Source organism: Hemitrygon akajei, chromosome 2 (genome assembly GCF_048418815.1).
Source record: "Hemitrygon akajei chromosome 2, sHemAka1.3, whole genome shotgun sequence".
Taxonomy (NCBI): domain Eukaryota; kingdom Metazoa; phylum Chordata; class Chondrichthyes; order Myliobatiformes; family Dasyatidae; genus Hemitrygon; species Hemitrygon akajei.
This window is the reverse complement of record NC_133125.1, coordinates 40,539,174-40,551,425: the sequence shown is the minus strand read 5'-3', so window position 1 is coordinate 40,551,425 and position 12,252 is coordinate 40,539,174. Positions and strand designations below refer to the sequence as shown.

General features: G+C 39.7%; 1 protein-coding gene across 5 annotated transcripts; it reads left to right on the top strand.

Annotated features, from left to right (window-relative positions):
• Positions 1–45: 45 nt before the first annotated feature.
• Positions 46–12,252, top strand: hnrnpk (heterogeneous nuclear ribonucleoprotein K). Of its 5 annotated transcripts, none has more exons than XM_073070902.1 (15): positions 46–183; positions 3,627–3,720; positions 5,215–5,312; positions 5,438–5,494; positions 6,567–6,610; positions 7,514–7,586; positions 7,746–7,859; positions 8,074–8,202; positions 8,436–8,773; positions 9,282–9,333; positions 9,698–9,713; positions 9,791–9,858; positions 10,410–10,579; positions 11,185–11,258; positions 11,681–12,252. In XM_073070902.1, exons 2-14 carry the CDS (start codon positions 3,672–3,674, stop codon positions 11,213–11,215), a joined length of 1,239 nt encoding a protein of 412 aa, XP_072927003.1. In that variant the 5' UTR covers positions 46–183; positions 3,627–3,671; the 3' UTR covers positions 11,216–11,258; positions 11,681–12,252. The 5 variants fall into 5 exon arrangements, with proteins under 5 accessions (XP_072927003.1, XP_072926993.1, XP_072926974.1 ...); XM_073070892.1 differs by having other exon boundaries at positions 7,737–7,859; XM_073070873.1 differs by having other exon boundaries at positions 3,627–3,744.

Here is a 12,252-nt window from a genome sequence, read left to right as displayed (position 1 = left end):
AATAGCAGCGAGCCATGTCCTGAGTTACGTCATCGGTTTAAGAAAAAGCTTTGTATCCGGACCAATCAGTGCGCGGCTGCCGGGGCTTCTGGGTAAAACGCTCGCCACCACACCGAAGCGATCCATTTTGCTTCGCCTGTGTTTAAAGCTGAGCTCTGGTGCGTCTCGCAGCATTTAGCTTTGGTAAGTAAGGGCGCCGATCCGCGTGCTAACACAAATCGTTCGCTATAATTTTTCCTCACAGATCCGTTTTAAAGCTCTCAACGAAGCGAGCCGTGCTGTAATTTAGAGCGATTTTATTGCCAAGTTCTGTTGAATGGCACGCGCGGTAATGCAGAAGTTGGGGGCGGTGTGGCAGACATTTTAGTTCTAGCGAGCGCTTGTGCTAATACCTACTACCTCATAAAAGGTGGAGATGTGGATTGAAAAAAGACCAATTATAAATTATCCAGTCCCCCCTCTATGCCTTTTGGAACAATAGAGTCTCCTGGACTGCGGGCCTGGAGCGGCTGCTGACTACAGCCTCGGTTTAAAAAAAACTCTTGCCGTCGTCATCGTTGCTAGACTCTTCCTCTTTGTCAAGTCACGGGGTAAATGGCGACAGGCGTGTTTATCGGCCCTCCCGGGGCAAGGCAAAGGCAATCGATTGCCAGCCTCCTGGTGTGAGTGCCTCGCCGCCATTTTGAGAAGCGGCGGTTGTTCGGGTGGTTGGAGAGTTGTGCAGCCTCTCCGCTTCGGGGTGTCCGGCGGTTGTAGGGGGCCGGGTGAGGGAGAGAGGGCTCGACTCCGGGTTGACGGCGAGGTGGCGGTGTCTTTGCGGGCCGGAAGTGATCCCTCGCTCGGCACATTTCGCTGTCTCATAGTCGCCGCCATTTTAAGACGGTACGTTACACACGTTGAGGCTGGTGTGGCCGGAGATGGCGCGTGTGTTTTCATCGTAGCGCACGGCGATCTTCAGCGGGACGTAGAGTTGTTCCTCCCGTGTCCATTATGGTAAAAACCCGCCCTCGGAGGGATCGTTCGTTGCTTGCCTCTAACGACGGCCCTAGTGTATTTCAGGTTCTGAGATAACGCCGCTTGCCCTTCGGAGTGTCGCACGAGTGGCCTGATTTAACCCGTCACCCTCCTCTCCATCACGTTTGTTTTGCCCACGTGCTTCTTCAGATTTTCAGAAATTTCAACATCCAGTGTCCTGTAGTCTGTTTTTAATCCTCTCCATTTTCACCCTTGGTATTGCAATAGTAGCATACGGATGGCCTATGTAAATTAGCATAAGTTTCATATCAGTAGTGGATTCCGTGCAGTGATATTTTATAAAAGACATTAGAACAAATGCGTGACATCTCAAGGGCAGGATTAAAGGCTGTATGGATGTTACCGCGTTTTAAGTTGCTGTAGAGAATAATTTAGGTATATGACGTCAGTGACTGTCCTCGTAATGTTCTTATTGACGCTGTATGCTAAGCTTTAGTCCACGGCCTTGTTCTAAAAGATGAATCTTAATGTAGTAGCAATATGTCCTATCAGGTCGGTTGATACTTAGGTCAACGAAAGAACCCTAACGACCTTTACATTGTAAGGATATACTTGCATCATGCACTGGTTTCATTGCCTATTAATGGGATTGCAGTGCTCCAATTTATAGTGACGTATTTTTTCATTAGTTTGAGAGGTTTCCAGCTCAAGTAGATTTTTTGTGTAGAGCAGTGTCTTTGCATTATCATCCCACAATCTAAATGGCTTTGTGGATTGTTAAGTATCCAGTATTTGGTAGTGAATTTATTTTTGTAGTGTCCCTTGTAACAGTGACATGTAATTCTGAGCATATTTTAATTTGTCAGCCCTCCCTTTTTGGATAATATTCACAGTAAAAACATATGAACTTGGTAAAGCTCAAACACGAGGAAATCTGCAGATGCTGGAAATTCAACCAACATACACAAAATGCTGGTGGAATGCAGCAGAGCCAGGCAGCATCTATAGAAAACTACAGTCAACGTTTTGGGCCAAGACCCTTCGTCAGGACTGACTGAAAGAAAAGATAGAGATTTGAAAGGGGGGAGGGGAGATCGGAAATGACAGGACGGGCGGGATGAAGCTAACAGCTGGAAAGTTGATTGGCAAAAGGGATACATGGCTGGGGAAGATAGAGGATCATTGGACAGGAGGCCTAGGGAGAAAGAAAGGGAGATGGAGAGCAGGTAAGGAGTAATTGTGAGAGGGGCAGAGAGAGAAGGGGGGAGGGGAATAATAAAGAATGGGAGGGGGGCAATAATGGAAGTTAGAGAAATCAATGTTCATGCCATCAGGTTGGAGGCTACCCAGATGGAATATAAGTGTTGCTGCTCCAACCTGAGTGTGGCTTCATCTTGACAGTAGAGGAGGCCATGGATAGACATATCAGAATGGGATGTGGAATTAAAATGTGTGGCCACTGGGAGATCCTGCTTTCTCTGGCAGATAGAGCGTAGGTGTTCAGCGAACGGTCTCCCAGTCTGTGTCAGGTCTCGCCAATATATAGAAGGCCACACCAGGAGCACCAGATGCAGTTTATCACACCAGTTGACTCTCAGGTGAAGTGTTGCCTCACCTGGAAGGACTGTCTGGGACCCTGAATGGTACTGAGGGAGGAAGTGTAAGGGCAGGTGTAGCACTTGTTCTGCTTACAAGGATAAGTGCTGGGAGGGAGATCAGTGGGAGGCAATGGGGGGGACGAATAGACAAGGGAGTCACGTAGGGAGTGATCCCTGCAGAAAGTGGGGGGGAGATGTGCTTGGTGGGATCCTGTTGGAACATGGTAAAGCTGCTCAGCTATTTTGTGCATCAGACGGATAATAGAAGTTCAGCTACTTGAGTGTTTAATCTGTTTCACACATAGTGTGTTGAACAGCACATACTAGATAAGGTATTTGGGTTAGCTGATTTGTCTTAACATTAATACATTCAATTCAAGAATTTAGCCATCATTTCCAAAAGCACGTGTTCAGAATGATTTTCCACATGGTAGTTGTAGCATTCGTTGAATTGAATCTAAAATTGTGAGCAATTTGACGTATTAAAAAAAACAAATGAGCAGAAATCGGCGATGTGGTCTGTTGAGCCTGTTGCTCTTTTCAATAAGGTGATGACTGATTTGGCTGTGGATTCGGTGTTACAAATCTTCCCATATTCCCCAGTTCTGTAAAAATCTTAAATGTCTCTATTGCTTCCCAGGGCATAGAATTCCATGGGTTTGCTACTTTGGGAAAAGGTAGTTTTCAAATTGCTGACTAAAGACCATCAATCGCACTGGGGCATAGATAGGCCACTGACAGCTGCTCGCTGGAGTTGTCTATCATGGACTAGTCTTACAAATTGTCCCCGGATGTAGCACGTTTTTTGATGATCCTTCCTCTCCCAGACATAAGGTCTTTAGAGCTTCTGTTGACGTTTCTTTGTGCCTGTGGGTTTTTATGGAGCGGGATTGCTAGTCCCATGCCCAAACCTCCTTTCACAACTGGGCTTGGACCGTTCATGGAGTTTTATTTTAAATAGTGGTGTGATTTTAAAGCTTAATGGTGAAGGAGTGTTGATATGAGGATTGTGGTTTTACAAAATAACTTGAAGGAAAACATCTTGTCTTACAGGCTAGCTGCATTCTTGCATATTCATCACATTTCTTGCCATTTAAAATGGAGACTGATCAGCAAGATATCAAGTATAACAGCCCAGAGACCAACGGTAGTAGTCTTAGCCCTGGTTCTTGTATGTTTTGCTTTTCTTCCATTTTTTTATTATATAGCTATTGATCTAAGGGCTGATTTAAAAACTAGCATTTGAATATTGCTTGTGTTTTCTATCAGTCCTATATATTGTGTGCTTAATGTTGTATGTTTTAATGGATTGATGAAATGTACAGTCTAATCAGTGTTTTACAGACCATTCTTAAAATGAAAACCTAACTGAAAGCCGAGGCTAGGAATGGCATCGCCATGCTCCAGTGTAAGAGGAAATTGGGTAGCTTATAATGGATGAAGTAGAAGCTGCCGTATTGGTAACAAGTTTTCCCTGTGATCACAAAACTTTCCTTGCATCTCATTCTGATTTTGGACAGTTGGCTTCCCCATCCCATTAATAACAACTTCATCCTGTCTTTGGGGTGCTTGAATGTCTCACGTGCATCCTATAATTGCCCTTGTATTCTCCAATGAAGTTTCTGCTTCATTCAGGGCCAATTTGCAAGTAACATCTGAGTGATCTGCATTATTCATCCTTAGTCATTTTCCATCCCCTATCCAAGCATATTTTTCTTTGATTATAGTTTTTGTCTAACATATATGACCTGGAATATAAAAACACTGCTGTTACCCACACGCATGTGATAACTGAGTTCCTTCCACCTGAGATTTGTACCTCAGCCATTAAATCCTTTGTGCTTGTCCTTGTACACCAGTGCCAACAACCCAGTTTTCAGTTTATCAAAATTCCTGTATATCTGCTTGCCCATTTATATTTGAATTGGTTAGTGGTTCAAGAAATCCACGTGTTTACTAGTCATTGTTTTAAAATCCCTTGGCTGTGTTGTTGCTTTTTACCTCAACATTTTCCACTATGCCTGCCAACCCTACCAGGGAGATAGTTTTTTTAAACTCATTAGGATACAGCAGATTTTCGAATAAGTGTATGGTTCATATCAGAAGGCTTGGTCTCTGTTCTTGTGTAAGAAGTTGTATATCCTGATATTTTTTTCTGAGAATTATATATTATTGATGGGTGTTAAGTAATGTAAATTTCAAGAGGGTACAATTTTCAGAATCTGAATAAAATTGATTTAATAGCTTCTATAGAGCAGTTCAAACTTGTTGATTTTTCTGCTCTGCACAGATGTTGATCCTGTCTTTTGTGCCCTAACTTTTATTGCATAGATGCTTTGTTACGTAGAGTTCAAAGTGAATAACTGAAGTCACCACTTTGTACTATATAGTTCTGCAATTTGGTTGTAAATTGAAACTTGTAATAATTTATTGTTTAGAGATAACTTGGCTTAATTTATTTGTATGAAAGGTAAGTAGCAAGGCTTAGTTACTGAAGTTTGCAGTTGTACTGATAAGACTGGTGATTAACTGAATTGCCAACTGTTAACTAGGAAAGTTAATTCAGAAACTAAAGAAGTTAAGTGTGCCAGAAACTTTCAGTAAAGCTTGATATTTTTAAAAAAACACACACAACTTTCAGGCAAGCGTCCTGCTGAGGACCATGATGGAGAGCAAGCTTTTAAGAGGTCTCGGAATAATGACCAATGTGTGGAACTTCGACTTCTCTTGCAGAGCAAGGTAAGATGAGCTTTATCCTGTCACTAGTACATTTAATCTTTCTGTTTATAGTAGGCTTAATGATCGTACTAGAGCAGTGCATTGGTGCCCATATTTGCTGATACTATTATTTTTGTTTTTAAAAGAATGCTGGAGCTGTGATTGGGAAAGGTGGCAAAAATATCAAGTCATTGCGCACAGACGTGAGTATATATCTATAGTATAGGCTAATACTTTTAGATACATTATGTGGAAGTCTACAAGTTATAAGTCATAAATGTGCTGCTAGATAGCCAAAGAAATTTTGGAGATATTTTAAAATGAGTTGTTAATGTTCTGGGAGGTTTATGAAAGCCATTTGTAATATTGTGTGTGAACCATACAGTTTTCTTAACAATGTCTGGGCTGATTGAGGATATGTGAACATTTTTAAACTAGGGTGCAGTTTTAAATTTTATCATAGATGAGTATTTTGTAAGGTGTCCATAACTGTGTAGTATTCCTTAATTGTAGCATTTCCTAATTTTATGCACTAAAATATTAAATGGAGAAACATTGCAGGTGGTTGGTGTAACCCGGAGTATCCCAGAGTCAGAACTTAATTTTTTTTAAAGATGTCCATCTGTTCTTGCTTCAACAGCTATTCAGATGTACGTGAAGGACAAAGACTGCTTTATGTAAAGAAGAATGCTTGATATGAAATTGGGTATAGAACAGTGTTAACTGTTTCCATAGATAATGGGAGGCAATGTTTTGTAAAAATGAAGCTAAACAGAATTTGAGTAACTAGAGCAATTAGATGCCCATTAGCTGCTAGGTTTAATGTTAAAGTCTTGTTGAATTGATTACTCAATATAGTTATTTCTCATTTATGAGGAATATTGTTAACTTATAAAAGTGCAGTTATGAAGTGCTTCCGTTGTTGTGTAGAGTCTTCAGAAATCTGTTCAAAGGATATATATATATATTTAATTATATATAGAGTGATGAGAATAGATTTTATAATATTATTCAATTAAAATTTACTCCTTTTCCCCCCTCTTCCCTCTCCTTGTTTTTTTGGCCATTTATCTCCGTTGCCCTTGTACTGGATCGACTTGTTCCCTGCGTTGCCCATCATGACGTTGACCCATCTGTCCCTTGAACACCCATCTGAATACCCTGGTTGGCTATGCCCATAATGTGCTCAAATGCCAAATGGGCACCAATACCTGAACGTCATTGAATGCCCTTGCCCAATGCCAACAACCACGAACGCCTTTGTGACCAATGCAGTACAATGCCAGTGTATCAGTCCCAGACAGCAGTGGCCCCGAGCGGTATGTCCCAACAGTTTATGACTCACTGCCTGATTAGAACAAGGAATTGTATCTTTTATAACCTGAATTTGTTGTTATTAATTAGTAGCCCCTTATAGAAAAGTGTACTGTTCAAGTTATTTTTCTGTCTATTTTCCCCATTAAGTCTTTTGTGGCTGGTCTTTATTACGTGAGTTGCCCACCCAGAGCAATCCACTAATTCATTTTAATGGAAGGAGCACAGCTTCAAGTGTTGCATTTTTGCTGCATTGTTAATCATTTGTTAAATCTGCCTATCTTGCACTGTCCTTGTGGCCCACCTTGCTCCCTCCCTTCCACCCCACCCCACACCCATTACCTCTCATAGTTTTCCAAGCTAACTTCTGTCACCCACTCCCAACTTTCATTTGTTCTGTCTCATTGTTTTGTCTTTTGTTTTGTATTAATTTCTTACAGGGGCATAGTAGTGCTGTTTCCACAACTAGTTTCTTAACTTTTCTCCAAATTTCTGTCAAATACCTTTTTTAATACTGTTCTCCATGATACTCACATACCTCTTCTGCTTTTGCCTATGAGAAGGTGTGCCAAAATTGCTAATATTTTCAGGGGTTTCTCAAATTACTGGTGGTGGGGAAAATGAATTTTCCACTTTCTGCTCTCAGCTATTCGTCGTTTTTCTTGCCCACTTAATCTGAGCCCTTCCAATTACCCATTTTTTTTACAAAGATTTAATTTGAAATGTTAATTAGTTAATTATTGCATGTTTATTAGTAAATATTTATAATGGGGTTTACTAAATATTGTATAAAATAAATTTTAAAGTAATTATTGAAATTGTTGTTTCCATGTGCTTTGAATGGCTTACTCACTTGTTTATTTTCCTTCCTCCTTAAATCGTTAATGGTTTCAAAAAATAATTGGCAGCATATTGAGTATAAATGCAGATATTGAGACAATTGGTGACATATTATCGAAGATCATCCCAACTTTGGAAGAGGTGAGTTGTGTTCATTAATAAATGCATCGGCCCGTTTAAATGGACATGGCTTTGTTTTGCTCCTTAAGCTAGATGAGCCATGTGTTCTAATTTTAATATAATTGATGTTATAATAGATCAAGAATTTTATGCTCTGTTGTCAAACTTTTGACCTTACAGTACCAGCACTATAAAGGAAAAGACTTTGACTGTGAACTGAGGATGTTGGTTCATCAAAGCCAAGCTGGAAGCATTATTGGTGTCAAAGGAGTAAAGATAAAGGAACTCAGAGAAGTAAGTTGCATTTAACTCTAGTTTTTATTACTCTGAAAGTAGATTTTCAGGGTGAAGGGCCATGACTGATAATCCATGGTTTGTGAAGAACAGCTAGGATGTTTTTGTTTCCCAGTTTCAATAATTGCTATTGTAAGTATTTAAATTAACAGTCATTGGTATCCTGTCTGTTTTTTTAAACAAGTCTTCATACTGAATATTTCCTTCATTTCAGAGCACACAGACAACAATTAAATTGTTTCAAGAATGTTGTCCTCATTCAACTGATAGAGTAGTTCTCCTTGGTGGAAAGCCTGATAGAGTGGTTGAATGCATCAAGATTATACTGGGCTTATTGGCAGAGGTGGGTGCTATTCCATTTTGCATTTGCTTCAGGGCAAAGTTTAAATTTAATGATTTGGTTAACCATCTGTTCCTTTTGGTTGCAGCAAGGGAAAGTGGGTTTTTAGTGTAACAGATTTGACTTATTTTGTACATTTAAAATGTTACTTGGAATTTTATTAGCAACATGACAGATTAATGAAATATATTTAAAGCTTTACATGTGATTCACAATAATTTCTTTTTAATTTTAAGTCTCCTGTCAAAGGACGTGCTCAGCCATATGATCCAAATTTCTATGATGAAACCTATGATTATGGTGGCTTTACAATGATGTTTGATGACAGAGGAAGGCGTCCAATGCCTTTTCAAATGCGTGGCAGGGGTGGACCCCATCCTCCTTCGCCTGGATATGAGCGTAGGGGTCCCATGGGAATGCCAAACAGGGGTGGTAGGCCCATGCCCCCACCCAGAAGAGATGCTTATGATGACATGAGTCCACCAACCCGTAGGGGACCTCCACCTATGCCACGCACAGGAAGAGGTGGCAGAGGTGGGGGCCGTGTCCTCCCACCTCCACCTCCACCCAGAGGGTAAGTGAGGAATTGAGTTGTCAAGGTATGGACCCTAGTGTGAAAGGTAATTGATTTAAATTCTGTGATGTTCATACTTAATTAATAATTCAGTACAAAGCATATGCATGAAGAATAGCGGAGTTGCATTGAATGAATATTGCTTTCAGGATGTATACTTGGCATCAGTTAAAATTACTGGGTTCTTGCTAGTTGAAATGTATAGCTTGGGGCTGAGATATCTGCTTGCAGTTAATTCTGTTCTCCACCAAACTATTGGAGGGTCTGTACAAACTATCTTTGAGCACTGTTGTGCATCATGTAGTTGTCTAGTTCAGTCAAGGTGTAAATTTTGTCCAAAAGCTCAATTGAGTAAAATTTGCTAAGAATTACTTGGCTTGAAGTAAATTAAATACATCTGTCTGCAAGATTTCTTGAGCACCAGACTGTACCATCCATCCTGGCTTGCCAAAGTAGTCTGGATCTGGGGCAGTTACTGTGTTTACAAATAGCTCCTATTTCATTGTAGTGACCTTGCTCTCTATGGCAGGAACAGAATGGCTGACCGATATGATGGCATGGTAAGTTGTAACAATCTCAATTTTTATAATTATCTAAGATTTGACAGTGTAGTTGGGCAGAAGATGTGAATGACTAAACAGTTCTCTAGTTTTGAACCAGATTTAACAAGGGAAATGGGAATACCAATTGGGTTGTAGTGTATGTACTTAAAAATTTTGTAAGAGCTGTCTGAACTGCCAATTAACAAGTACATAATTATTAAATGAGTTTCTTGATAGAGTAATCAGTTGGTTAATCAAAATTCTGTCATGCAGCTTGAGTGCCTTGTTTGTAAAATCTGAGATCTTAACATTCCTTAATTTTCTATTTTCTTCCCCCCACCCCACCCCCCCCCCCCCCAAAAAAAAACTCGGGCTTGCACAGGGTGGTTCCGGATATGGTAAGTTTGATTTCAATTTTAGATTTATTTTTTTTGAGGAAGCGTTCAATATTTAGGTGACCTTTGTCTTTCTTCAGGTGGCCGTGGCGGATATGGAGATTTGGGAGGGCCAATCATCACTACACAAGTCACAATTCCCAAAGATGTAAGATTGTTATATCTTTCTACTGTTCCATTATTTGAAAAAGTGTTCATGGTTTGAAATCTGTTTTGGCTAAGAGGCAAAATTAGCTTTGATAAAGTTCAAATATATATGATACATTGTAGCGATGGTCATATTCCACAGATTACTCCTGTGCACTCCTACCCCAACCCAATTGATAGTGTTTGGTTAATATTAACTGAGAGGTTGGAAGAGAGAAAAATAGTTTGTGTAGCCCCTGCATGTTCTTCATTTTAGGTGTGAGCTCAGTATCATTGGTAGTCTGGGGTGTTCATTGTTCAAAATGTATTATGTACTTGCAGAGGATGAATAAATCCAGTGGTAGTGAGTCTTAACGACTCAAAGCAATGGACTCCGGTTCCACTGCAATGAGTGATCAAAATTGTTTGTATATTGGTACTGGATTTTGATAGTACTTGGTGTTTTGTGAGATTTTTCTCAACATTGTGATAACATCTCAAAATTGAATTTGTTGCTATATACAGTTGTGACCTGAAAGTGCATAATAAAAACTTCATTTGTACTTTTAATAGTTGGCTGGTTCTATAATTGGCAAAGGAGGTCAGAGAATTAAACAGATTCGTCATGAATCAGGAGCATCCATCAAGATTGATGAGCCACTTGAAGGCTCTGAGGATCGCATAATCACCATTACAGGCACACAGGACCAGATCCAGAATGCACAATATCTGCTGCAAAACAGGTAACTAATAACATTGAATGGTTTGTTTAACAGTAATGATGTGCTCTGCCCTTAACATGCTGCATTCTGACTTGTGCATTTTTCAAATTTCTGAACCTTCCTTGTTCTGCTTTTAATGTTAAATTTGACCTGCTTTAATGCAACAAACTCCACAAATGGTATCTGCTGTTTTAACGGTAAAAGTGCCTTTTTGTGAATCCCATTGTATTTGCTATCACTAGTTAATGTTCACTAAGATTTCATTGCCTGTGCTATGTAAGCATAGAAGATAAATCAACTTGGAATTTGGTCTGGTTCTGTGTGGAAGACTAGTGATTTTGTTGTTTTGGACAGTTGGATTGACAACAAATCACAGTCTGCCATATAGCGCAGATCATACCTCTCAAGAACTTTTGTTCCAATAAGTTTTAATTCTCAAAAGTTCTGCAACAGCAAACTACCATTTTCTGTTCATCTTGCTGTGCTGTCCTTTCATATACACAAGCTTTGGTTAACTGAAATTTTAGTGCTGGGTCGAATTGATCTGCACTCGCATCCGAACATTCATTGAAAACAAAAATGTTTGGTCAAATTAGTTTATTTTTTTTTACCTGGTTTCTCCCCAGTGCAGCTACAGCAGCCGCTTTGCGCCCTTAAGCTGACCCGTGCGTTCAGATACCGCAGCTCCACACGAGAAAAGGTCAGTTTGGTAGCGGGAACGTTTTTGTTTTGGTGGTGGAAAGGGTCAGTTTTGGGGAATTGAATTTGTGAACAATTGGGTGTGCAATATTGCTATTGACCTCTGAAGGCAAATATTTCCTTTAGAAGTTCAGTATATCAAAATTTCGACCCAGCACTAGTGAATTGTTTTAAATGCATGTTGTGAGAGCACAGTTTATTTTTAATGTCAGATAGTGTTTTCTGGCCAAGACTAGGTATAATTTGAGTGTAGTATGGACCTGTTATCATGAAGTTCCTTACACCAGTAGATTGTAAGGAGATGTAAACTTTAAACCAAGGGCTGATGGCTTATCTTTTGCATTTAAGTTAGTGTGGGTCAAAGTAAGCTGAGGGACTTCATAAATGGCTTCAAAAATCTTAATTCTGTCTTTTCTTTCACAGTGTGAGGCAGTACTCTGGGCAGTTCTTGTAAAACAAAGCGGAGAAGATTGAAGGATCGCTGCTTTTTTTGTCACTGCTTTTGTTTGAAGAGCCAACATTCCTCTGCTTACTTAGATCACACTGGAAGCAATGATTATATTCAGCTTTTGATCATTTGTAATGTTTTAATTAGTGAACCTTACAGCTTAGACAGTTTGAATTTTCCAAAAGTGGAGTGGATTCTGGGTTTTGTTTTGTTCTAAATGTTTCAGTGGTTTATTGTATTTCCTGTATCTATGGTAACATAAGATGTACACTGTTTATGGACAATAGTACTGGTAGTTTAAATGTGCCAGATCCATTCAGTACATGTGCAGAATGCAATCTTGTTTTGTAAGGAACATTTTATGGTTTTTAAAATAAACTAGGTAAACTAAACTCGTGTATATTTTGCTTGAGGATAGATTCCTTATACTTTTGCCAGCTGAGAAACTGACAGCAAAAGTTGACTGGTTAGTAATTAAACTAGACAAACATCTGTCTCTGTTTAGCTGTTTTTAATTGGAATGATATAAAATTGCTTCTGCTCACAA